At 33.0% G+C, this 22,271-nt stretch overlaps 5 protein-coding genes and 1 long non-coding RNA gene across 20 annotated transcripts in view; 4 read left to right on the top strand and 2 right to left on the bottom strand.

The window, feature by feature from the left end:
• The first annotated feature begins 2,142 nt into the window (after window positions 1-2,142).
• Window positions 2,143-4,251, top strand: OXA1L (OXA1L mitochondrial inner membrane protein). Its single transcript, XM_003700942.3, has 8 exons — window positions 2,143-2,344; window positions 2,440-2,626; window positions 2,695-2,772; window positions 2,853-3,182; window positions 3,247-3,329; window positions 3,434-3,703; window positions 3,773-3,944; window positions 4,013-4,251. Exons 1-8 carry the CDS (start codon window positions 2,285-2,287, stop codon window positions 4,168-4,170), a joined length of 1,338 nt encoding a protein of 445 aa, XP_003700990.1. The 5' UTR covers window positions 2,143-2,284; the 3' UTR covers window positions 4,171-4,251.
• Window positions 4,252-5,442, bottom strand: galla-2 (MIP18 family protein galla-2). Its single transcript, XM_003700943.3, has 3 exons — window positions 5,066-5,442; window positions 4,925-5,004; window positions 4,252-4,863 (listed from the first exon to the last, which is right to left on the bottom strand). The coding sequence occupies exons 1-3, from the start codon at window positions 5,184-5,186 to the stop codon at window positions 4,591-4,593; spliced, it is 474 nt and encodes a 157-aa protein (XP_003700991.1). The 5' UTR covers window positions 5,187-5,442; the 3' UTR covers window positions 4,252-4,590.
• Window positions 5,443-6,318: 876 nt separating this feature from the next.
• Window positions 6,319-13,709, top strand: fl(2)d (Pre-mRNA-splicing regulator female-lethal(2)D). Of its 4 annotated transcripts, none has more exons than XM_003700952.3 (6): window positions 6,319-6,851; window positions 7,978-8,341; window positions 10,523-10,647; window positions 10,734-10,912; window positions 11,003-11,157; window positions 11,231-13,709. In XM_003700952.3, the coding sequence occupies exons 2-6, from the start codon at window positions 8,110-8,112 to the stop codon at window positions 11,947-11,949; spliced, it is 1,410 nt and encodes a 469-aa protein (XP_003701000.1). In that variant the 5' UTR covers window positions 6,319-6,851; window positions 7,978-8,109; the 3' UTR covers window positions 11,950-13,709. The 4 variants fall into 4 exon arrangements, with proteins under 4 accessions (XP_003701000.1, XP_076393373.1, XP_012135266.1 ...); XM_076537258.1 differs by lacking the exon at window positions 6,319-6,851 and adding an exon at window positions 7,143-7,227; XM_012279876.2 differs by lacking the exon at window positions 6,319-6,851 and adding an exon at window positions 7,149-7,318.
• On the top strand, window positions 13,601-15,684 carry Sod2 (superoxide dismutase 2). The gene is made up of 3 exons (XM_003700953.3): window positions 13,601-13,783; window positions 14,651-14,940; window positions 15,140-15,684. The coding sequence occupies exons 1-3, from the start codon at window positions 13,746-13,748 to the stop codon at window positions 15,466-15,468; spliced, it is 657 nt and encodes a 218-aa protein (XP_003701001.1). The 5' UTR covers window positions 13,601-13,745; the 3' UTR covers window positions 15,469-15,684.
• Window positions 14,760-17,391, bottom strand: LOC143265407 (uncharacterized). The gene is made up of 2 exons (XR_013039891.1): window positions 16,585-17,391; window positions 14,760-16,415 (listed from the first exon to the last, which is right to left on the bottom strand). It is a non-coding gene; the product is annotated as an uncharacterized LOC143265407 (long non-coding RNA).
• The window catches only part of unc-104 (kinesin family member unc-104), a 34,713-nt gene continuing 28,730 nt past the window's right edge, over window positions 16,289-22,271 (top strand). For all 12 annotated transcript variants that reach the window (XM_076537254.1, XM_012279894.2, XM_012279889.2 and 9 more), the window contains exon 1: window positions 16,289-16,418. The gene's annotated coding sequence lies outside the window, so the exon portion shown is untranslated. The remainder of the gene's footprint in view (window positions 16,419-22,271) is intronic.

Genomic DNA, 22,271 nt, shown 5'->3' with positions numbered 1-22,271 from the left:
TTCTAATCTTGCGTTTGCTTCTCTGTTTCCTCTTTTTATTGTTACACCTATTTATTCTATAGGTAATAGGTCATCATTGAAGACGTCAATCATCGAGGGATCATCGAGGGATCATCGAGGGATGCGTGCGTTAATTTTAAGCTAATTGTATGCGTGCGTTATTTTTAAGCTAATTGTATTCGTGCGTTAATTCTAAGTTAAGTGTGCTCGTGGGCAGGGCGGGTGGGTCCTTGTAAGTGCCCCTCATTCTAAATTGCACTCATCTTCTCAATTCTGAAACTTTGTACGCGTTAGCTTGTAGTATACCCACTTATTTTTTGTCAATCGTTCTGCGCCCAAGTGGATCATTGGGGGTTCATAGCGCTGTGAACACGCGGTAGAGGTGAGCTGCAAGTGCCGGTGTAGCGCGAGTGATATTCTTTGCCCGGCGGGGCCGAACGGGGGGAGCACCTCTCATAGCATGATGTGCCCCCCCGATCTGCCACCATACTGCCAAGGGGCATCACGGTAAGGGTGTCCTCTGTATAAGTCGCCCGCGCGTCAGAAATGGGAAACCCTCCGCCAACTGGGGTGTATCACTCGTTCTTACCAAAGGTATCTTCGGTTCATCTTTGCCGTCGTGGTTCACGTAAGCCACTATGGGCTACCCTTTGACCCATGGAAAGCAAGGTTCGCTTGGCGAAAAATACTCTTCCCCTTCTTTTACAGAAAGTTCTTCTAACTTTCTTTTCTTTTAGTAGAAAGTTCTTCTAACTTTCTTTTTTGCCCCTTTGCTTTTTGAATTCGTCATAGATTATTTGAGTGTAATCTTAGAATGAGATGCACCGTGCGGCGTTTAGAATAAGTTAAGCGTGCGTGTGTGGGATCCCATGCGATTTGTATTAAGTTAATGTATGCGCGCGTGTGTGTGTGTGTGTAATACAAGTTCTTTACTGGATTGTGGTAAAGAACTTGTATTTAGAGTGAGAACTCATTTATCCTTCTGATAAATGAGGTTGCATTTGGAGGGAGGAAGGGATTTGGAGTTAGGGTGGGTCGCTATCGTAGCCACCTCCACGTGGTGTGACCTGGTAATTGGTATAGTTCTCTGAAGGCTTTAAAAAATTTTCAGAGAACTATATCGAGCTAAGAGCTACGATTAGAATTTAATTTAGAATTTAATAGCTACGATTGTTATTTTACTTATAATATATGTATATATAGTTGTATAGTTTTATACAGTCATATATATAGCTAACCTAACCCAGCCTAATATAATCTAACCCAACCTATACATTCATAGTTTACAGTGCAATTATAAGAATTTTTGAAAGTTATGTAGGATCATTAAGGTGCCCTCATCAGTCACCACTGCGTGTACCGGCTAGATACGGCATTGGCAGCAAGCTGTGACGTCAGCTGACACATGCGCATAAAGCTCTCGCGTGAGATAAAATCTCACGACTGCCCAACACTGGTCCGAATACGCGTATTGCAAAAATTTTACTTTTTAGGTATATTTTGTTCCCTGAAACATTCTAAAGTAAATTTCTATTAACATTCGATGTATTTTATTGCCGATTAAGCTTAAAAAATCAATATTTATTTAATTCGGTTCAAAACTGTGCAATTGGCGCCATCTAGTAGTGAATGACAGAACTACAAAAGACAATTGTAATATTCTGCAAAATTAGTGCATTTTATGCATTTCTGTGGCTAAAATATTTCTCTGGAATCTTTTTGGAATTGAAATAATATTACAAGAACCTCCTCAGTGTGTTAGAAGCGAAAATAAAAATTAAATTAATTTTCTACTTCGATGGCGCCAGAGGTACTCTTCTCAGAAATTGCGCGCGCAAATTCGAATTTGTAGAACATTACTGATGATACTTCCAATACTATCCTCTTTACAAATTAATTACTCTATAATTGAAAATCATTCTTTTATATTTTCTAGCAAATTAAATGACTACCTAAACTCCATAGCTTCCTATACTTAATTTGTATATTTCTAAATTACCAAACTCCTATACATATAAATTCGAAAATTAAACTAACTGTTCTAATCCTCTTAACTTAAAACAAGTGAATAAAAACAAAGTATTTCCTTTATCTGACTAAAATACATTCTAAGATCTAATATGCAATGCCACCTATAACTCAATAAAAACGCTTCTACTTTCTAACCAAAAATCTACTCATGCCTTTATACTGTGGCATATAAGTATGTGTTTATAATATGTTTAGTTTATTACAGCTTATGGACACTGTATAGAGTTAAAAGATTCTGATATACCAGTAAAACATGTTACGATTATCTGTTAATCTTAGTCGAGAACTGTTACGTTCATCTAAAAATGTTCAGGTAATTCCTGGGTACAAATTAAGGTTATGACCTCATTTTAATTCAAACTTCTGCTAGTTGTAATATTTAACATAAAAGTGTAACTTTTGTTTTAGAAATTAACGCGGTGTAAATTCAGTCGTCTTGCATATAATACGACGAATGTTTCTTTGAGAACCAATGTTCTCTTCAATGTGCATAAACATTCGAGAGTTCCCACAATTTATATCATACGATTTCAAAGCACAGTTGATTCAAAGGCAGAGACGATTGCAACGAATACGCAAGAAAATGTAACCTCTCGTAAGTTTTTTACTTTATGCATCATGTACAATTATTGAGTTACATTTATGTTTAATTGTCTTCTGCAGCTGCACCTGCGCCACAAGACACGATAGGAAGTGCAAAGACCACAGAAACGAGTCAAAGTTTTATAAGTGAAATACCAGGTGCAATGATTTGATACTTGTTTTAATAAATATTGAGGTGAATATGTGACTATAAACAAATGCTTACATGCTGTGTACAGATGCACCTATTCCTCCACCAAGCGAGGAAGTGACAAGTGCCGTTGCTGACATACTAACCGCGACTGGTGAGCCTACGTTTACAAGCTTAGGTTTAGGAGGATATGGACCAGTTGGTATTGCTGAGTACGCTTTAGAGATGCTACATGTTTCTTGTGGTCTTCCATGGTGGGCAGCAATCAGTTTACTCACTATAATTGTAAAACTCCTTACAATTCCACCTACGATAAGCATGACTAGGAACAATGTGAGAATGTGTAACATCATGCCACGCGTGGCAGAATTACAAGAAAAAATGTCAATGGCAAGACGAGAAGGAAATGCGGAAGAGGGTATGAAGTAATAGTGTATTGAAATACACTAATATTAAAAGATTAACTCTTCTTTTATTTGCAGCTTCTATCACTGCTTATGAATTACAGCATCTTCTTAAAGAAAATAAGGTCAGCGCCTTTCCATTCTTCAATGCATTTTTTAGAGTACGTATATTAATGCATTAACCAGTACAAGAAGTAATTTTAAACTTCAAAAGATATTTGGCGGTTCAATTAATTATTAATATTTATTTTGAAATGTTTATTAGATTATACTACATATACCAATATTCATAGCCTTGAGAGAAATGGCCCTTTTACCGGTTGAAAGTTTAAAGACTGGTGGACTTTGGTGGTTCACAGATCTAACTGTTCCTGATCCATATTATGTATTACCAATATTTACCAGCATAGGACTGTATATAGTCACTGAACATACATTGAGAAGTGGTGCTGTTGCTAATCCATCTCCAACAATCCGATATTTAATGAGAGGAGTACCCATTATTACATTTCTCTTTGGAATACATTTTCCAGGGGTAAGATTGTTCTATTTTTTATTCATTTATTTTCTTAGTGTAAATATTAAAATGTGCACATTCTTTCAGTCTGTTTTATGTTACTGGGTTCTTTCAAACTTCATAACCATAGCACAAAATGAAATTTTAAGAAATAACAAAGTTAAACTATTCTTCAATATTCCACTTCCTGTGCAGCACAAAACAATCGTTACTGACGGCGTTTTAAAGAAGAAAAAGTTTAAGGAGTCATTCACTGAGTGTAATTTCAAATAAATATACTAGGTATCGCGAAATCTTTAAATATATTAAATAAAATACTTTTTTCAGCTTGGACTAATATGAAAATATCTAAGAAAATGGCAAATCGCCTTCGTGCAGACGAATTGCAATTCAATCAAGCTGGGAAAGGTCCCATAGTAAGAACATTCAAATATAATCCAGTAACACAACAGTCAGCAAAGTCGGCTTCAGCAATAAAGAAATAATATTAGACAATTGTTATATATGTTTTATACAAAGTGTGTAATGTGAAGTCAGATAGTAAATAACATAACTGTTAAAGAAAATATCTGCAACAAAAATTTTTAATTGATATCCTCATACAGAATATACCATGAAACCTCTTAGATGGAAGTTTAATCTTGCAGTCATTTGTACATAAACACTAAAAATGCTGACACAATAAAAAAGTTTACAGAAACCAAATTGTTATGATCATAGAACAGTCGTCCATTTAATTGAACAAAAATAAAATTTATAATATAAGTATTTTCATTACAAAAGGGTATTGTATTTTAAACAATATATAATAGAAATTATCATCTCCAATATCAGGTTGACTTCAAAAGAATATCGACAATAAGTATTGGGTTAATTAACTAAATATACATATATACATTACATTATTACTGGCACTTAATTCCTATACACTGATTAATTACTTCAAGCAAATGAGTATTTTCAAGAGCAGCAGCTACTCTTTCCTTGTCAGCCAACTGTTTATTTACTGCCGCTTCTGACAAGTGCGTACCTGGTGTAATCTCTACACTAACTTTAAATCTAGATGGCAAAACTCTCAGAAGTTGTACCCGAATTGACAAACCAATTAACGTTGCCATACTGCAATGCGGTATTGTTGGTGTAAACTTTACATGAACTTTGTTTGCTTTATTATCTAACTGAAATAAAAAAGAACACAAATGAATCAGCGCAAACACACAACTGATGCATTTAAATTACCTCAATGAGACCTTGCTCCACTACATTTAGTTCTTCCAATGTTAAGGGATGCTCAGGATCATTTATATTCCTAATGAGATCTATAAATCAAATATAATTGAATAACAATACTAAGAAATGAGGTTAATAATTAATACACACCGAAAATCTCGCGTTCATCAAATTCATCTTCAACATCTTCATCCTCATCCTGTGCAGTAACTTGTCTATCATTTATTTTCTTATATAATTTAGGGTTAATATTCTCTAAAGTCTCGGTCATGTTATCACGCAAAAAATACGTTCTGTTTTACAAAGTATACATAATTCAATGTTTACCTATACGTTTTACTAGTAGTCGCCATTAGAAAAACCTAACCTAACCTATATACCTCTGTTTATAAAAAAATATGAACAGATTTTAAAAATTAAATAAGATCTAGCATTTTGATTGGTGAATATCATACAAAAAGTATGACACAACTATTCAGAGTTTGTAACTATATTTTAAAAGATGAAGTCTTCTCTAAGCAAGTAATGCTTACTTTGACTACGTTTCCATCGAGGGTTCAAATCGGGTCAGAGTCGGGTTAGAGTCGGGTTGGGGTGAGCGCTTTTACGGTGGAAACACCAAAGGTTTAGTTGAACTCTACCCTACAAAATTTTAGGGTAGCGTTCAATTGGGTTCGGTGGAAACGACAAGAGTCGAGTTCGTGTTGCCAACATAACAAATCCAAATTGCATTGTGTATCACGTGTTGTATTAATCGGTGTAGAAGAGGTTATTGTTACTTTTTGTCGGTGATCTTGTAATCTGAGAAATAACTTTTGTATGTTATTTTGATATTGTAAAATTAATATTGCTCTCCTTTACATGTCAGAATATGGTAGTTGACTTTGTGCAGTTGGTAATGTTCAACCCTGCCGCAACTCCAACCCGCGACTCAAACCCGACTCTAACCCGACTCTGACCCGATTTGAACCCTCGATGGAAACGTACTCTATAAAACTGAACGAAGTCAGCTTGACAAGTGAGACAGATTTCTAACAATAAAACCTCTCTATAACTTGTTTGCGCTTTTATGGTCATGTATAGAGTGGTACTGAATAAATGACCGGCAAGAACCGGTAACGATGTGGAAAATGCACAATAAAAAATTAAAGAAACACTGTACTTTTTTAATACATTCTTACAATATGGAATAAGTAAAAAAACTAATACTTAATGAGCGAAACGTGTCATAATCAACAAGAATTAAAAATCATGAAATTTTCTGTCCACTGAGTACATACTTCCGGCAATACGATCGTCATAACTGCGCATGAGCGTTGGTCACAGATTACAAAATATGTAGAATGCAACAGAGTAGATGCGCAGAAAGGACTGCACACTTGTCGCTTAGTTAGTGCAATCCGTCGTAGAAGAGCGTATAATTTCTACAGTTTCTATACTGTGTTTATTCAAAAAAGCATTCGGGACATTTCTATGTCAGTACTGTAGTTGGACAATCGTGATTTGAGCATGCGCTGATACTCGTTTCTTTAGCCATTCTGAATGTGGGGTCAGCGGTAATCGTTGTTCATGATTAGTTACATTACAGTGTTAGACTACAGTAGTGTAATTTTTGGAGAATTACACGATTCTTGTATCATGTGCTCCTATTGATATTGCATTTGGAATGCGCGGGACGTTGAGACAAACTCGACACGTAACATTTATTCGCTTCACCGACTGATCAATTGTGAAACCTTTTAACAAAGATTTCTACTTGCTCATAAGAGACTACAAAATTACATTTCAGTATATATATATATATATACATATACATATTATATATATAAGCGTGTATGTGTACACATATACGGTGTCGTATTTCATCGTTCAAGTTCTATCAAATATTGGATAACAAACTTTTTTTAATGGAATGAGAGGTGTGTCACTAAATGAGGTATGTGAAGTGAACAGAAGTGATATTACATTGTTGAAATATAGTGATGGGTTTACAATAATATAGTTGTAATTGTTAAAACTGTACAAATCGAACATCTGGACAGTTCTATAAACATAACTATATTTTTGAAATAAATTTTGGTAAATTGTTGAGTAATTATGTACAAATGTACGTGTATATAAGTATGCATATATACGCGAACAAGAAAAGAAAAAATTTTAATCTTATACCGCGAAATTCTTGTTCACGGCAGACATGTCGACATAATGGCGTCAATGTTCTCTTCGACTATAGATAACTGGATTCTACATTCTCTACTCTACATGTCGCAATAAAACATTAAATGAGCCACGTGACCTTCCTTAATCACGCGGTATGTTCTGAAAGCCGGGTCCAAAACTTGCCCTGAACAAGTTCTATTCCATTTTGTGACAAGTGGTTACCTACGCAGGCAAATAAATAGTGTACGATTGTAATTGCATTCTTCTACAATGTAACTGTAATACTGTATTTAGAAAGAATAGTTTTTAACACGCGCAAGTATTATTAAATCACTTAGTGTACAATTATTGTATATGTACAATTTGTGAAATTGGAGTTTTCATTTAAGTGTTTATATCACATAAAAATCATACTTATTGTTCAAGTTATATTCATAACTTGAATTGCTAATTAAATAATTTCAATTATAGTTGAATTCCTTGTGTCAGATAATAAGTACAGTGAAATAAGAATATATTAGTGGATTTTTAAATTTATTTGACTTGAAAATTTTGAAGCTAGACATACAATATTTATGCACTAAACTATTGTTATATTACTTTAAAATAAATTACAGTAATTTAAGGACTACATAATGATTATTACATATTGTTTATTATTAGTGATAAACACATAAGTTATATTCAAATTTATTGTTATTAAAAACATTACTTAGAAAATGAATCTTATATTATTTTGATATATTCTTTACATATAGATATGAAGAATATGATGAAAATGATGTGTACATTATTCTTAGTCTTAAAGAAATATTATAACAAAATTAATGAATTAACTTTATTGTTCAAATAACATATAAGTATACAAATATCATATTGATATAATATTTTTATAATTACAGACAAATGTGTGGTAGCGCTGACAACGTATCACCAGCATACCCATTGCAGTTAAACAACTAAAGAAGAAGACGACCATCAAAATTTCCATAAGACCCAGGGTGTGGTTTTAGTACCATTTTATTCTACATAAAATGGCGGAGGAGTGCAATGATGTTAAGTCGGCAGGTCCGTCTTCACCGAGAAGTCCACAAAACAGCAATGCAGGGGGGAAACCAAGCAGTCCACATTCTCCCAGGCAACCGAGGCGCGTAAAGCTAACACAGCAACAGTTGGACAGCATGACAAAGGACGAGCTAGCATCCAAGTGGCATGAACAGGACTTGTATGTGGAGTGTCTAGAGGCCCAGGCGGCAGCCCAGGAAGGTACTGAGATCACATGAGTGAGACCACCTTACTCACCACATTTCTTAAACGAATTTATGAATGCCAGAACACAACGGTCTCTTGTATGAGACAAGACTCTTATAGGGACACTAAGATTAGGGACCAAGCGTTTTATTACTGAAGTGTTTAGGTTAATGCTAATGCTAAGTTTTTTTATAAGTCTTAAAATTTGAAATAAGTAAATAACGTAATAACAGGTGGAACCCTTAAAACCTTTCTTTTTTTTTGACATTGATAAGCGAACTGCAATTGTAGAAAACTTATGTATTGATAGAAATATTGAATGGATCTATTTGGTAATAGACTTCTTAGATGCAGGCTAGTGATATAGTAATATTGTAATAATTTCGAAAACTACATTTGTGATGTGTAGTGCGGGTAATCGAATTAACGCCAATATGTACAGTGTTTGAAATTTTTTCGGTGAGCAGAAGTGATGTGCTGGTCATATATACCACATATTCAAGAGAATCTGATTTTATGCAATCAATCCTATTATCCGGTGTATAAGTTGCGCTACTCTTGATATCAAAAATCACTTAATGCTTAAGGCAAAGTGCATACCGAAAGAAAAAGTGATATTGTGTGACAAGAAGAGATGACAAGGTTCCTTGAATGTGTTCTCTATGAATCATTTCTTTCACTGTAAAAAAACACACACGGCTTACTTTTAATACGAGCTTGTAAGTGACTGTGCAGTGTGCCACGTATCATTCTGCAGTGTAGTAAATCACACTGCCAGAAGCAAAACAGTGCGTGTGTGTTTGTGTGTACATTGGATATCAAGTTTCCACTTTGCGAGGATTGAATGAAATACAACATCCTTGCTGGCTCTGAATTATCAGCTTAGAAGAGTAAAATCAGAGGCCCTATGTCATCCTTTGGCCCACAAAACACTGTGCCAGGGGTGCGTGAACCCAAGTCTTGGTGAAGTACGAAACCTTTAATTGATGCAGTTACAATCTGAAATTCCAGCTGCTTTATCCAATCCTAATAATTCTGATCCCAATCTACATATCTTCAATATCATTTTATATTTAGATATGTTTGATAAAACTGAACAATTTTAATTATGTTCCTAGACATCCATCCCTGTTTATTCCCATTATGAACACGATTCATGCATGCATTTGTACCTGCACCATAACTTCCTGATGTCCAAATATCCAGTCAGAAAAATACAAACCTGATTGAATAAGGCCAGGAGGTCATCTTGTGACAGCATCTGTGTCTGCAACAAGTAGTCTGTCTATTCTGATGGAAGAAAAATAACGTCCACTCTTGGTCTCGGTGGAAGCACAGAGAATCTCACAAATGGCACGATGCAACAACTTCAAATTCAAAGTATGCGCTAATTAAAAATGTCAATTGTCAGGCAGTCAATGTCACATACATATAAAAACATATTTTGTTGATGCACACTTAGGGCAAAACAGTATGTAGTAGATTTTCACCACTATGCTTTATTTCACCAAAAATATACTATTATAATGTATAAAAAAGAAGTACAGAATATTCTGTATGATTATACTACATGTATATATACCTTAAGGTTTTAAGCTTTCTATGTGTCTCATAAATTTGTATAGCTGTGTAATCTGGAAAACAATATTATGAAATGAGTAATCTTTCCGTTATGTAACTTTAATAACTAATATGTTTGTACATCTTATAAGTATTATGCAAATTTGATTAAGAATAAGGGATACAAACAGGTTGATCTTATAGATCTTAAATTTAACTATGCAATAACAATTTTTAATTTGATCTTAAGCACATAAATGATTTAGTAATTTCATTGATTTTTTGATAATTCAGTTTGCAATATTTTAAACATAATATTTCTGTGAAATAATGTTGCAAAGGAACTAAGTTACCAGTATGTCTGTTCATAAAGTTTAAAATTATGTTTCATTATATTGTAATTAATTATATATTACCTCTATAATATTATTTGTAAATAAAGAGATATCAGAAAAGTGTTCATTAAAGTTAGTTAAAATGTGCAAGTACTATATTTAAATTGTTTATATATTTCTGTGTAATATCATTTTATGAAAATAATAATAAAAAATGTGTAACAAATTAATGAAGCACATAGACAGCTTTAAACAATAAAGATTCAATTAAAAAAGGAAATGAAATAATTTTTCTTTATAGGTGAGCTATCATCATTGAGAGAATCAGAAAATAAATATAGACAACAACATGCAGAAGCATCTCATAGAGAGAAGATCTTAGTAAGAAGACTTGCTTCTAAAGAGCAAGAATTACAAGAATATATTGTATGTAGATCTTTTTTTTTACTTAGTAAATTATCAACACTATTAACAAAATTTTAATATAAATGTTTAAATTCGTTTATTTTTAGAATCAGATTGCTGAAATGAAAGCTGCTCACGCTCCGTCCACTGCTGCGTTAAGATCCGCTTTATTAGATCCAGCTGTTAATATTTTAATTCAAAAATTAAGACAGGAGCTTGTCACAACTAAAGCCAAATTAGAGGACACACAAAATGAACTTAGCGCGTGGAAGTTTACACCGGACAGGTATAAAATAAATAACAGTGTCTCTGATAATGAAAATAAATTGCAAATCTTTATTTTTAAATATCTTACGCATATTATATTTATTTTTAGCAATACCGGTAAAAGATTAATGGCAAAATGTAGACTGTTGTATCAAGAAAATGAGGAATTAGGTCGTATGATTGCTAGTGGACGTATTGCTAAGCTAGAAGGAGATCTTGCACTCCAAAGAAGTTTTAGCGAAGAAATGAAGAAATCTCAATCAGGTATTATTTCTTTACGTTATTAAAATAATGTATAATGTATAATATTCTTTTATCGCCGCCTTTTCTTTTACAGAATTAGATGAATTTTTGCAAGACCTGGACGAGGACGTAGAAGGAATGCAGAGTACGATTTATTTCTTACAGCAGGAATTGCGTAAAGCTCGCGAGTCAGTAACGTTATTGCAGCAAGAGAACGCGGCACTGAAAGCAAATTCAAACGAAAATAATTTGACAAACGGTCTGTCTCCTCATACGCCACCCATAAAGAAGGAGGAGTTAGAGGAAAATACAATTTCGGAAACAAAGACTTCGAAATCGATGGAAGATAGTGATGTGTGCAAAGGTGCTAGGACTCCACCGTTATCGTCGCAACGATCACCCCAGTGTGAATTCTCAAATACCGAAAGAACAGAACGACTAGAACGAAAACCTAATCAAGCAGATCACAACGATGAAAGCTCAAGTGATTCGGCTGCTTTGATTATCAAAGTTGAGAACGAGGAATTAAGTGATAGGGAAGAAGAACAAGAAGAAAATCGTAATAACAAAAGGATATTAAGGAGTAAAAGTCATAATAGAAGTAACAGTAAAACTAATGGGGAAGAGGTGCTAACTAGAACAACAAGGGGTAGGGATAGGACCAAAAGGGACAAAAGTGCACCGGGTAGTGATGATGAAAGGACACACAAGAAAAAAAGAAGAGAGAGCATCCTTTCTCTTGATTACAACGAAGCCGACGATGACGCGTTAGTTCTAACTAATGGTGAGACTCTTCAGAGCGATCCGGAATAAAAGTTTTCTAAAATGATTTTATACACATAACACGTGCTACGTATAAACAGGGCTTAGCGTGACTTAGTACACAACACAGATCAAATCTAGTACTCTATATTTTTTTATTATTTAAAAACTGTAATATGGAAACGCTACAGTAAACTTTGTTTCTAATTATTTTTCATCATGTTTCATAATGCGTATTTGTAAATATGTTTTTTATTTGAATACATGTAAGTCACGTTAATGCCAAGGGAAGTACATTTAATTTCGTATAATTATGTGTACACAAAATTACGTGACGTTGGAATAAAGGGGTAAATAGTTAAAACTATTTTTTTGCAATTGAATCATAATAAATTTTGTAATAAGTATTAATTATTATAAAACAAAATGTTTCAATATTTCTAAACGGTTTTTGTAAATTCGTTAAAATATTGAAACTGATACATTTTGTTAGATTTTTGAGGCAGTTGCAAAGAATATAAACAATAAAGTAATAATTAGGGCTATGCCTTTTCTATTATGTAAATACACAAATGTTAATATTTGGTACACGACGACGCACATACGTAGATTTATACACGATTATGTGCGCAACGATTTGTATGTATGTATTGTTTTTTCGATTGCGAGACACGCGCGTTGACATTCGTTATTAATGCATAAAATGTGCTTTTAATTCTGTATAATAAAATAAGATCTATTTGTTAGATTTACTAAATACCTGTAAATTGTACGAAATACAAGATGACATTAATTTCAGTAAAATACGTAGACTGATCTCACAGATCACATAACATCACATTTGTATTTCTTATTTTTTTCAAGGACAAATGTACAAAATATTGCTATTTTATATTACCCTTATACAAAACGTACGTTCTTTTATACCATTTTCTGTAACAGCTAATTTCTTTCAGCTTTTTCTCACCATTTTGATATGTAATTATTACAAATTTAAACATTACTTCATATGTGGAATACATATATATTTTTTTTAATATTATCAACCAAATATAAGTAGTGCATAATTCAGTTCCGAATATGTTTCATATAAACTTATTGTTACTGTTGTACATACAGTGTGTGATTTATTAAAGATCTCTTTTCGAAATATAAATTCGTTTACAACGATAATAATAGGTATATCAAATATTTCATTTATTGATATTGCACCTATAGATATCTTATCGTTTAAAAGTTAACACATAAGAAACATCGAATTTTTAGTGCAATTCAAATATAAAACTACTAATAAGATTTTCATTTTCAACATCTTATTTGTATAGATAAATGTAGGAGGAAAAGTATCTCATTTACTTTCGAGCGTGGAGAATCAAATATGTAAACATAAGAACCTTCAAATCTTCAGGTTTCTAAATTCTCGAATTTCTAAATTTAAAAGATTGTAAATGTTGAAAATAATACGTGTATTATACATTTTTAAACACATGGCCTCATCCAAGGTCGTATAGCTAGACCTCGCTGTATTCAATAACTGTTCAAAATTATCAATATTGTTAAATTTATTTTTATGATAAAATACGGTGGTGTACAAATTGAAATAAAAGTTAATCAAGTATTTTACAAATACGAAGACATTTTCTTGATATGTAATCATACTACCAGTAGAATAAATCGTGCTGCAGAAGTGGAATCTGAGCAGTTGGTAGTGCGCTCCATTTTCCGGCACTCTCTGGCATTGCGTAGCATTGAGAGATTCGAAGCTGTTCGGGAAGGGTGTACGAAATTAAACTCTACGTTTTGACTTTTTTTAATAAATAACAGTTTTATTCCTTTACATTGCAACAATGTTTGCGGCAAAGAGAGCTCTTTTATCCACTACAGTGTAAGTTTATTTCATTTTTTATTTAAAATTGCGGTATAATTGATATTATATAATTTCTAACCTATCCCTTTTCTCCTTATTTGACATAGTTTTTGAATTTTATTAATACGATGACATTATGTTTAATTCTGTACGAAACTAAAATTTTGTATTTTAAAATATAATTGTAAAAATGATATTCAAATTCAAAATTGCATGTTCTTCAAGTATAACATTTATTTCTCCTAATTAAATTTATGGATATTTGTATAATAGCGATATTATTAAAGGTTTGTTAACGATATTTTGTGACAAATATTTTATGTATCTGTCCAAATTTGGAGAGTTTGAATTAACAGAAAAAAAAGTGTTTAAGAGATATGTGTATATATAAATTGTCCAAATTAAGCATAAATACAAAAAACACGTATAAAATTGTAGTTAGACCTTTGGCATAAGATAAGCACCTTGTCAATATGTTTGATTAACACCATATCTGTAGCCAAAATGTTTAATCATTATTGAAACATGCAAATTAAAAAAACATTTCATATTGTGAATATGATAATATTTATCTGTGAACAACAAACTGTTTTGCAGATATAATATAAAATATAAATGTCTTGAATATAATGCAAATTATAATTTATATTTGGGTATAGTTTATTTTGTTACATGTATTATATAAATTAAACAAAAATTTTAAATGATAGTTCTTTAGAAAAGTTATTTCACTCCTTACTTTATTTTAAAGATACATAAATATTATTAATTGATATTAAATGATGTTAAAAGCTAAATATATTTATATAATTTTTGTTTATTTTTGAAAGATAATAAAATGGAAACAGATTTACAGAATTTTTAAATGTTGTTATTTTTTTTTAGGAAAGATGTATTTGTGAGGGCAAAACATGTACTTCCTGATTTACCTTATGACTATAAAGCATTGGAACCTATTATATGCGCTGAAATAATGGAACTTCATCATAAAAAACATCATGCAACTTATGTAAATAATTTGAATGTTGCTGAAGAAAAAATGAAAGAAGCTGTTTCCAAAGGCGATGTTACTGCTCAAATTGCATTAGCACCTGCTATCAAATTCAATGGAGGTGGTCATGTGAATCATTCTATTTTCTGGTGTAACCTTACTCCAAATACTGAAAAACCAGATAGTAAGTATATTATTCAAAAAGAAAATTTTGCTAGAGATTTATTTGAACTTAGACAAAGAACAGTAGATGACATTTAATGTAAACTGCAGAGTCAAGGAAGTAAACTATTTTGATTTGCTTTACAAAATATGCAACTTTTCTTTTTACTATTTTTAATATGTGTTTTTTGTAAATGTACTTAAACTGTATTTTGTAACAGGTGCGCTACTCAATCAAATTAAAAAGGACTTTAACAGCTTGGAAGAAATGAAAAAGCGATTATCTGAAATGACTGTTGCAATTCAAGGATCCGGTTGGGGTTGGCTTGGATATTGTCAAAAATCAAAATGTTTAAAGTTAGCCACTTGTGCTAACCAAGATCCATTACAAGGTACAACTGGTTTGGTGCCTCTTCTTGGCATTGATGTTTGGGAACATGCTTACTATTTACAATACAAAAATGTTCGCCCGGATTACGTTAAGGCAATCTTTGATATTGTTAACTGGAGCGACGTCAGTGCTCGTTTCAAAGCAGCTGCTGGCTGTTAAAGCATGAATGCCTAACGATTGAATCTAAGTATAGCATTAAAAGTGACTTTTACTTAGTAGGGATCTTTTTTGAGAAATAATTTTATATTTTCCATTGTTCCATTTGTCTTAAACAGACACTGTGATTTTGTATACACCTATTTCATAAGTATATGTAGATACCATGCACATCTGTAATATTGAACAGAGGGCTAATAAAATCCTTGTAAAAAATTATCTGTTTATATATAGAATTCGTACGGAATAAAAAAAATTACATTACTTCTACTAACTTTTTAAATAATGTACTGGAAGTACCGATTTTTAAAAAAAGTATTGTATTTTATTTTTGAAAAAACTTGTTGTCACTCGTTTTTTATTGCATGCATATAACTGCCATGTAAAAATAATACTTTATATTCCTCTAAAAAATTTGTTCATTGCTTATATTTTATTTTCGTTTACAAGGAATTGTTGGTAATACAGATTATTTATTTTCAATAAAATACATCACAATGTAACTTAATGTATTTTTTACTGCACTGAAGAACTATATACCAGCCTTAATTTTTATAACGAATTTATCGTCACAAGATAGTTCTAATTTCAAATTTAATTTTAAATTTTGGCGCGCAAGTGGAGGCGCGCAATTCGAATTATCATACATCGATAACCATCGAATTATGATTAGATCAATTTTCATTTGTCACGACAGTGCATTGAAAATATTACAGCAAGTGTCGCGACAATCCACGAAGACATCAGCGCCACACGGTTAGTAAGCTGCACAAGCGAGTGCTGAGAAAGAAGAAAAAGACATCTAATCCGCGCCTTTGGTAATCGATCGGTTAAAGTCGAGTCGCCTCGCGTCGCGTCGCGAGAACACGCCGTTGTCTCGAGGAACGTAGCGGAACCAGAACCAGTATGGCCGGAGGACCTCAGCTGTTTTCACGTCACTGCCTACGTATCTAGTGAGTCAAAAGCATTCTTGTCATTTTAAACGCTAGTAGTAAACGCACGTTTCATTGTAATCGCACGAGAGAGCATTATCTTCGTAGCTGTTATGAAATTTTGCTCGCATGTAATACGTCCCGTATCACAACCATTGTCTACGCCACAAATTAATTTCTTATTTACCTCGTTATCTGCAGTAGATGCGTGCAATCTTAGTCAGACAGACACTTTTTAAATCCTTCTTTTCCTTCTACTCTTTCGTTCTAATGTATGACTCGTTGTTAACTTGGTTAGTTTTTGCACGATGACAGTTCGAGAATGTACTATGCAGATCGTAGTAAAATTCTTATATCGATATTAAATAGAAGTATAATAAAACTAAGTATTTCCTTCATGTATCAGTTACTGTATTTAATTTGAACTTCATGAATGTTTCAATAGTTTAGATTTCTGTCATAATTGTTGTTATAAGATTTTTTTTTAAGCTCATTTTTCTATGGTACAGAGGGTACATGCTTGAAAGATTTCATTATTTATTTCGTCTACCAGCTTTCGATATTTTTTGACGTTTGTACAAACGTCAAATATTGTATAATTTTGTGCGACTCAATTTGCGATCAATCAATTACATCTGTAGCACGTTTCGAATGTTTCACTATGTTAGTGTACTACCAAAAGTGTTAATTACGATCGAAGGTGGCGCTTTCTCGTCGACGCACGTTTGCATCCCAAGACTTTTTTACTGGCGACATGTAAAGTTGTTTGATGGCGTATTTTTACCCGAACACATTTAGGTTGCGAATCATGTAGGAAAACTAACACGAATGCCCAGTGAGGGTTTTTCGGAATTAGAGCATACGAGTGCAATCTCATGGAAGGTTGACGCTGAAAAGATCGCGAAGCATAAATTAAACCTTTACGCCGGAGCAAGTTCGTTACGAACGTGTTAATAGAAATTGGCTTTCGAGTATCTACCCCCCGTTCGATTCAATAACCAGAATCTTCGGAAATAAAATTTGATCGCTATTTACAAAATTTTTATTTGATATTTACAAAATACAACATTGTTAATTCAGTAAGTCAGATAAATCCAATTATTTGTTCGTACCACTGGAATTATTAAAAACGTGGTGCATCGAGCACCTCGTTTATTAGTACATTACTGTTTTATAATTTTAAATTGCACGTATTTTTAATTAAAGCTCGTTGATTAAACTCGACTTATTTATGCAATAATTAACAGGTGTTAATTTTAATGAATAAATTAATATATTTGAATATGTACTAGCAGACATGATGTGCAAAATTTGACATGACAATTCAGTAAAATATTACTTATACTTTTATGAAAATCAGATTAGTCGAATTGAAAATGTGTTGTCATTTTCAAGCAATGCTACTCTGCTGTTCTCTTTGAGTCTGCACGACCCAAACTGATTGTTGTCTTTAAGTACTTCATTTTGACATTTAATGTATTTACGTCCTTAATATTTTACATCGAAAAATTTGGAAGTGTTTCAAGGGTCATAATTTCAACATGATAGAACTTGAATCAAGAACATGAATCATCGTATGAAAAATGGGGTATAATCCTTAATGTAGGGAACGTTCCGGAATCGATGCGTTACCGGAAGTAGAATGGCGCATCTCACGAGTTCGAATAAATTTGCGATCGAAGTTTGAAAGATATTTATTAAATCTAATCAAAGATACGTAGGTGGTATCGTCGACATCGTGGATATCTTTACTTATTGATTGCCCCGTAGAAATTGGCCGGCGCCGCCCGCGTCGCATCGGTCGATCGTCGGGTTGCAGGCTGACGTCATCGTGGTGGCTCTACGCCTATTGATTTTCTCCTCTAGGTGCGATGCGATTGGTCCATAAACGGAGAAAGCGGGCATGCACACGACCCTGGACCACGATGTCGATCGGCGCGCGCAACCGACACTGTTCACGGGGTCGCCATATTGCTTTCAACCACCTACCACCAGGGGCGTATCTAGAAGCCCTATTTAGGGGGATAATTATACACGTGTAAAATCATATTCTTTTTTTCATTAACATCCATAACATTAATAATTCACGAGAATATTATATAAATGAAAACATATTGTCATTTATTTATGCGAAGGTATATGGAAAACTCAATGTTAGTACTAGGTAGGGTTAAGGTTAGGTGCCAAGTTAGGTTAGAATTAAGGTTAATTAGACTTGAGGTTAACGGGTTTATATTGCAGTAAATGTTAAGTTAGGTTAACGTTAGAATTAAGATCAAGATTAAATTAAAATTAAAAATCTTGGAGGTGGATTAGGTTAAAATGATTAGGTTAGGTCTACTGAGGTTAGGTTTATTTCTACTAGGTTAGATTAAATTAATTCATATTAAATTAGGTTAGCTATTATTTAGTTTAGATATGTTTATATGAGGTAATGCAAATATTTTGTTACACAGTATAATTCTACAGCAATTAAAATTAGTAGTGTTTCTACGAATAACAAAATTGATAATATAATTATAGTATTATTAGAAGCACTGATATAAAGTGGTTAACGCTTTATGATTCTGCAGTGGCTTATTGCCCCCTTTATGGATCCGGCACTGACTGCCACCATGCACTACCGGTTTCGATTCTACTCTACTTTTCGAAGGCGAATTCTTATTGAACAACCATTCCGCGTGCATATCATCACCACTTCGGATCGATCAGTTGAATGCATATTTTTAAGCGCAGGTCGCTGGAACGATGTACTTTTATCTATTTAGCGGATCTCAGCAAATTTTCATTCGGGTCTTTTTCATGAAATTACGTAGGTTATATAAAAATTATAATTTCCAATAGAACGCATTCAAATTGTACTCGAGTGCTTATAACCTCAATTGTCATACGTTTATTGCTGTGCTATGGCACTCAAAAAAAATTCCAACTATCCTTTGCAATTAAAATATGTTAATAATTTATTGTTTCCGTTTGCTGCAAACTCAGGTTCGGCTTTTAATGTTTCTTTATAAAAGAAGCACGTCTGATGTATGGACTGCTACGACATATTTCTTCTACGTGACTTTCGAAACGTTCGCGGTATCTCGTACTGAACAAAATAATAATTCTCTAATGGCGGATGCTGAATTAAAGTATGTCAAATGTGGTGGCATTATTTATGAAATTTATACGAAGTTCAAGCCTGTGCCAAAGTTTTTGAATTCCGCATTTAAATTTGAAGTACTTTCAATATTATTTCGAATGGTAAACTGGGTTGAACGTTTTCTACCGTTGGATATGTGCTTTACTTTAATCACTTAAAAGTAATGTACACGCGAAACGGCATCGCAGTGATTCTTTGAAACGGAATTCTTCTCGGTGATAATCAAGACTGATGTGTTTATGATCATTTTATCATAATTACTGTCCCCGGTGATATTACTAGGGAAATTAGGGCAATTGCATTAGAAAAAAGAAAATGCCTATTACTTTTTTTCGATATTATTTCTCGTAGTCACTATTTTCGGATAACGCGTTGTAACGAGTAATTAACGAATGAATCCAAAGCAGGCTGTTACCGAGGCAACAAATTATAGAAAATTATCTGGCTAACCTACCATTACGTTGAATAATTCCTAGGTATAGAAGGATAATTTGCACGGAAATTTTCTGTGCAAGGTGAGGGGAACATAGAATTACGGATGGTAATTATTGTCTAATATAGTGGAGGGTTTATTTTATATATTCATTTCTTTTTTAATTGTCTATGCAGTGTTAAGTAATTAAAGGTTAATGAATGTATTTTTTAATGGTTCTTTGTGAACAGTGATGACTTGGTCCGTTAATTACGATGGTGGTTAATTATTTTTTAATTGCATTCGCGGTTCAATTCCGTGATATTTTGACTTGACATTATACAATTCGACGAATTCAAGTCATGTGAATTCAATTTTGAGCGATTCAATTCCATGCAATTCAATTTCACGCAATTTAATTCCATATGCTTTAGTGCCACTAACTTCAATTCTACGTGATTAAATTACCACATAATTTAATTTCAAGTAATTCAATTCCATATGATTCAATTTCGTGCAATTCAATTCCATGTGATTCAATTTCACGCAATTCAATTCCATACGATTCAGTACCACTAAATTCAATTCTACGTGATTAAATTACCACACAATTTAATTTCAAGTAATTCAATTCCACGCAATTCAATTCCATATGCATCAGTGCCACTAAATTCAATTCCACATGATTCAGTTACCACACAATTTAATTTCAAGCGATTCAATTCCATGCAATTCAATTCCACATGATTGAATTTCATGCAATTCAATTCCAGATGATTGAGTACCACCAAATTCAATTCTATGTGATTCAATTACTACATAATTTAATTTCAAGTAATTTAATTCCACGCATTTCAATTCCATATGATTCAATCTCATGCAATTCAATTCCATATGTTTCAGTACCACTAAATTCAATTCCACATGATTCAATTACCATATAATTTAATTTCAAATACCATAATTCAATTTCATTCAATTCAATTCCATGTGATTTAATTCCACGCAATTTAATTCCAGATGATGGAGTACCACTAAATTCAATTCCATGTGATTCAATTACTACATAATTTAATTTCAATTAATTCAATTTCATGAAATTCAATTGTATATGGTTCAGTTTCATGCGATTCAATTCTATATGATTAAGTACCATCAAATTGAATTCCTTGCAGTTCAATTACCACATAATTTATTTTCAAGTAATTTAATTTCATATGGTTCAATTTCATGCAATTCAATTCCATGTGCTTCAATTACTACATAATTTATTTTCAAGTAATTCAATTGCATATGATTCAGTCTCATTAGATTCAATTCCTTCAAGTTCAATTCCCACATAGCTTATTTTCAAGTAATTCAATTCTATGCGATTCAATTCCATATGATTCTGTTCCACCAAATTCAATTCCACGTTATTCAATCACCACATAATTTCAAGTAATTCAATTCTATGCAATTCAATTCCACGCAATTCAATTCAGCTCAGTTCAGTCCCTCGTACTCCAACATCACGCGATTAAACCCGACGTCATTCAATTCCACAAAAATTATCATTCTCGAACTTATTCCCAAGGACAAAGCAAATCCTGTTTGTCGATTAGATCCGCTGAATGGGAGGTGTAAATTAACGTAGAACAGTGTAGAAGCTTAATGCTCAATTCATGAGAGCGTGGGCTCGAATGTTGACTGAGGTTACGTTCTGACGTCATTGATGTGCGTGACTCATTTTGCGAAAAATCTTCGCTTCGTGAAAACATCCCCTCGTTTCGTAAGCCTCATAAAGTTAATATTTCCTGCTTTAAAACCAACTTTTCTCCGTTATTTAAAACCACATTCGTTTAACAAGATTTCAGGACAAATTGAAACAAAGGAACAAAATATTCGATCATACATAAATATTCATTCGTCTTCATACTAATGTTTGAAGATTATTCAAATGACTGTAGGGGTCGTAAATAATATTAATAATTATGCGAAGCAATTAAGGTGTCTCCGCCGTTAATCCCGTCGCAATTAAAATACATCGTTCACGTTTTCAAAATAGAAAATATTAAACATTAAAGCCTGAGTGGATACACGGTTGCCCACACGAGGGTTAAAAAAAGGGGGTAGAAGTTTAGCGCGCACCCAATATCTCCACAATCTGTTGCATAAACAGACATTACAGGTCCACTAACGAGGGGTGGGTGTGCGACCTTTGTTCTTCTCACCAACCCCTATATCTGCTTCATCCTTAGGGGTGCTCTCTGTGTAGTAAACGATAGGACAGAAACCTTTCACATACTCGAACCGAATAACCATACTAAACGGTATC

The sequence above is a fragment of the Megachile rotundata genome, chromosome 11 (assembly GCF_050947335.1).
Source record: "Megachile rotundata isolate GNS110a chromosome 11, iyMegRotu1, whole genome shotgun sequence".
NCBI lineage: Eukaryota > Metazoa > Arthropoda > Insecta > Hymenoptera > Megachilidae > Megachile > Megachile rotundata.
Note: the sequence above shows the minus strand (reverse complement) of the source record. Positions and strands in the feature narration are given on the sequence as shown.

Coding starts and splice junctions, on each gene's coding strand:
- galla-2 (XM_003700943.3), bottom strand. CDS start 5,186: ATGACCGAGACTTTAGAGAATATTAACCCTAAATTATATAAGAAAATA. Junction 5,005..5,065: donor TGATGAACGCGAGATTTTCG/GTGTGTATTAAT, acceptor TTTGATTTATAG/ATCTCATTAGGAATATAAAT. Junction 4,864..4,924: donor TGGAGCAAGGTCTCATTGAG/GTAATTTAAATG, acceptor TTTTTATTTCAG/TTAGATAATAAAGCAAACAA.
- OXA1L (XM_003700942.3), top strand. CDS start 2,285: ATGTTACGATTATCTGTTAATCTTAGTCGAGAACTGTTACGTTCATCT. Junction 2,345..2,439: donor GTTCATCTAAAAATGTTCAG/GTAATTCCTGGG, acceptor CTTTTGTTTTAG/AAATTAACGCGGTGTAAATT. Junction 3,945..4,012: donor TAAGGAGTCATTCACTGAGT/GTAATTTCAAAT, acceptor TACTTTTTTCAG/CTTGGACTAATATGAAAATA.
- Sod2 (XM_003700953.3), top strand. CDS start 13,746: ATGTTTGCGGCAAAGAGAGCTCTTTTATCCACTACAGT. Junction 13,784..14,650: donor GCTCTTTTATCCACTACAGT/GTAAGTTTATTT, acceptor ATTTTTTTTTAG/GAAAGATGTATTTGTGAGGG. Junction 14,941..15,139: donor AAATACTGAAAAACCAGATA/GTAAGTATATTA, acceptor ATTTTGTAACAG/GTGCGCTACTCAATCAAATT.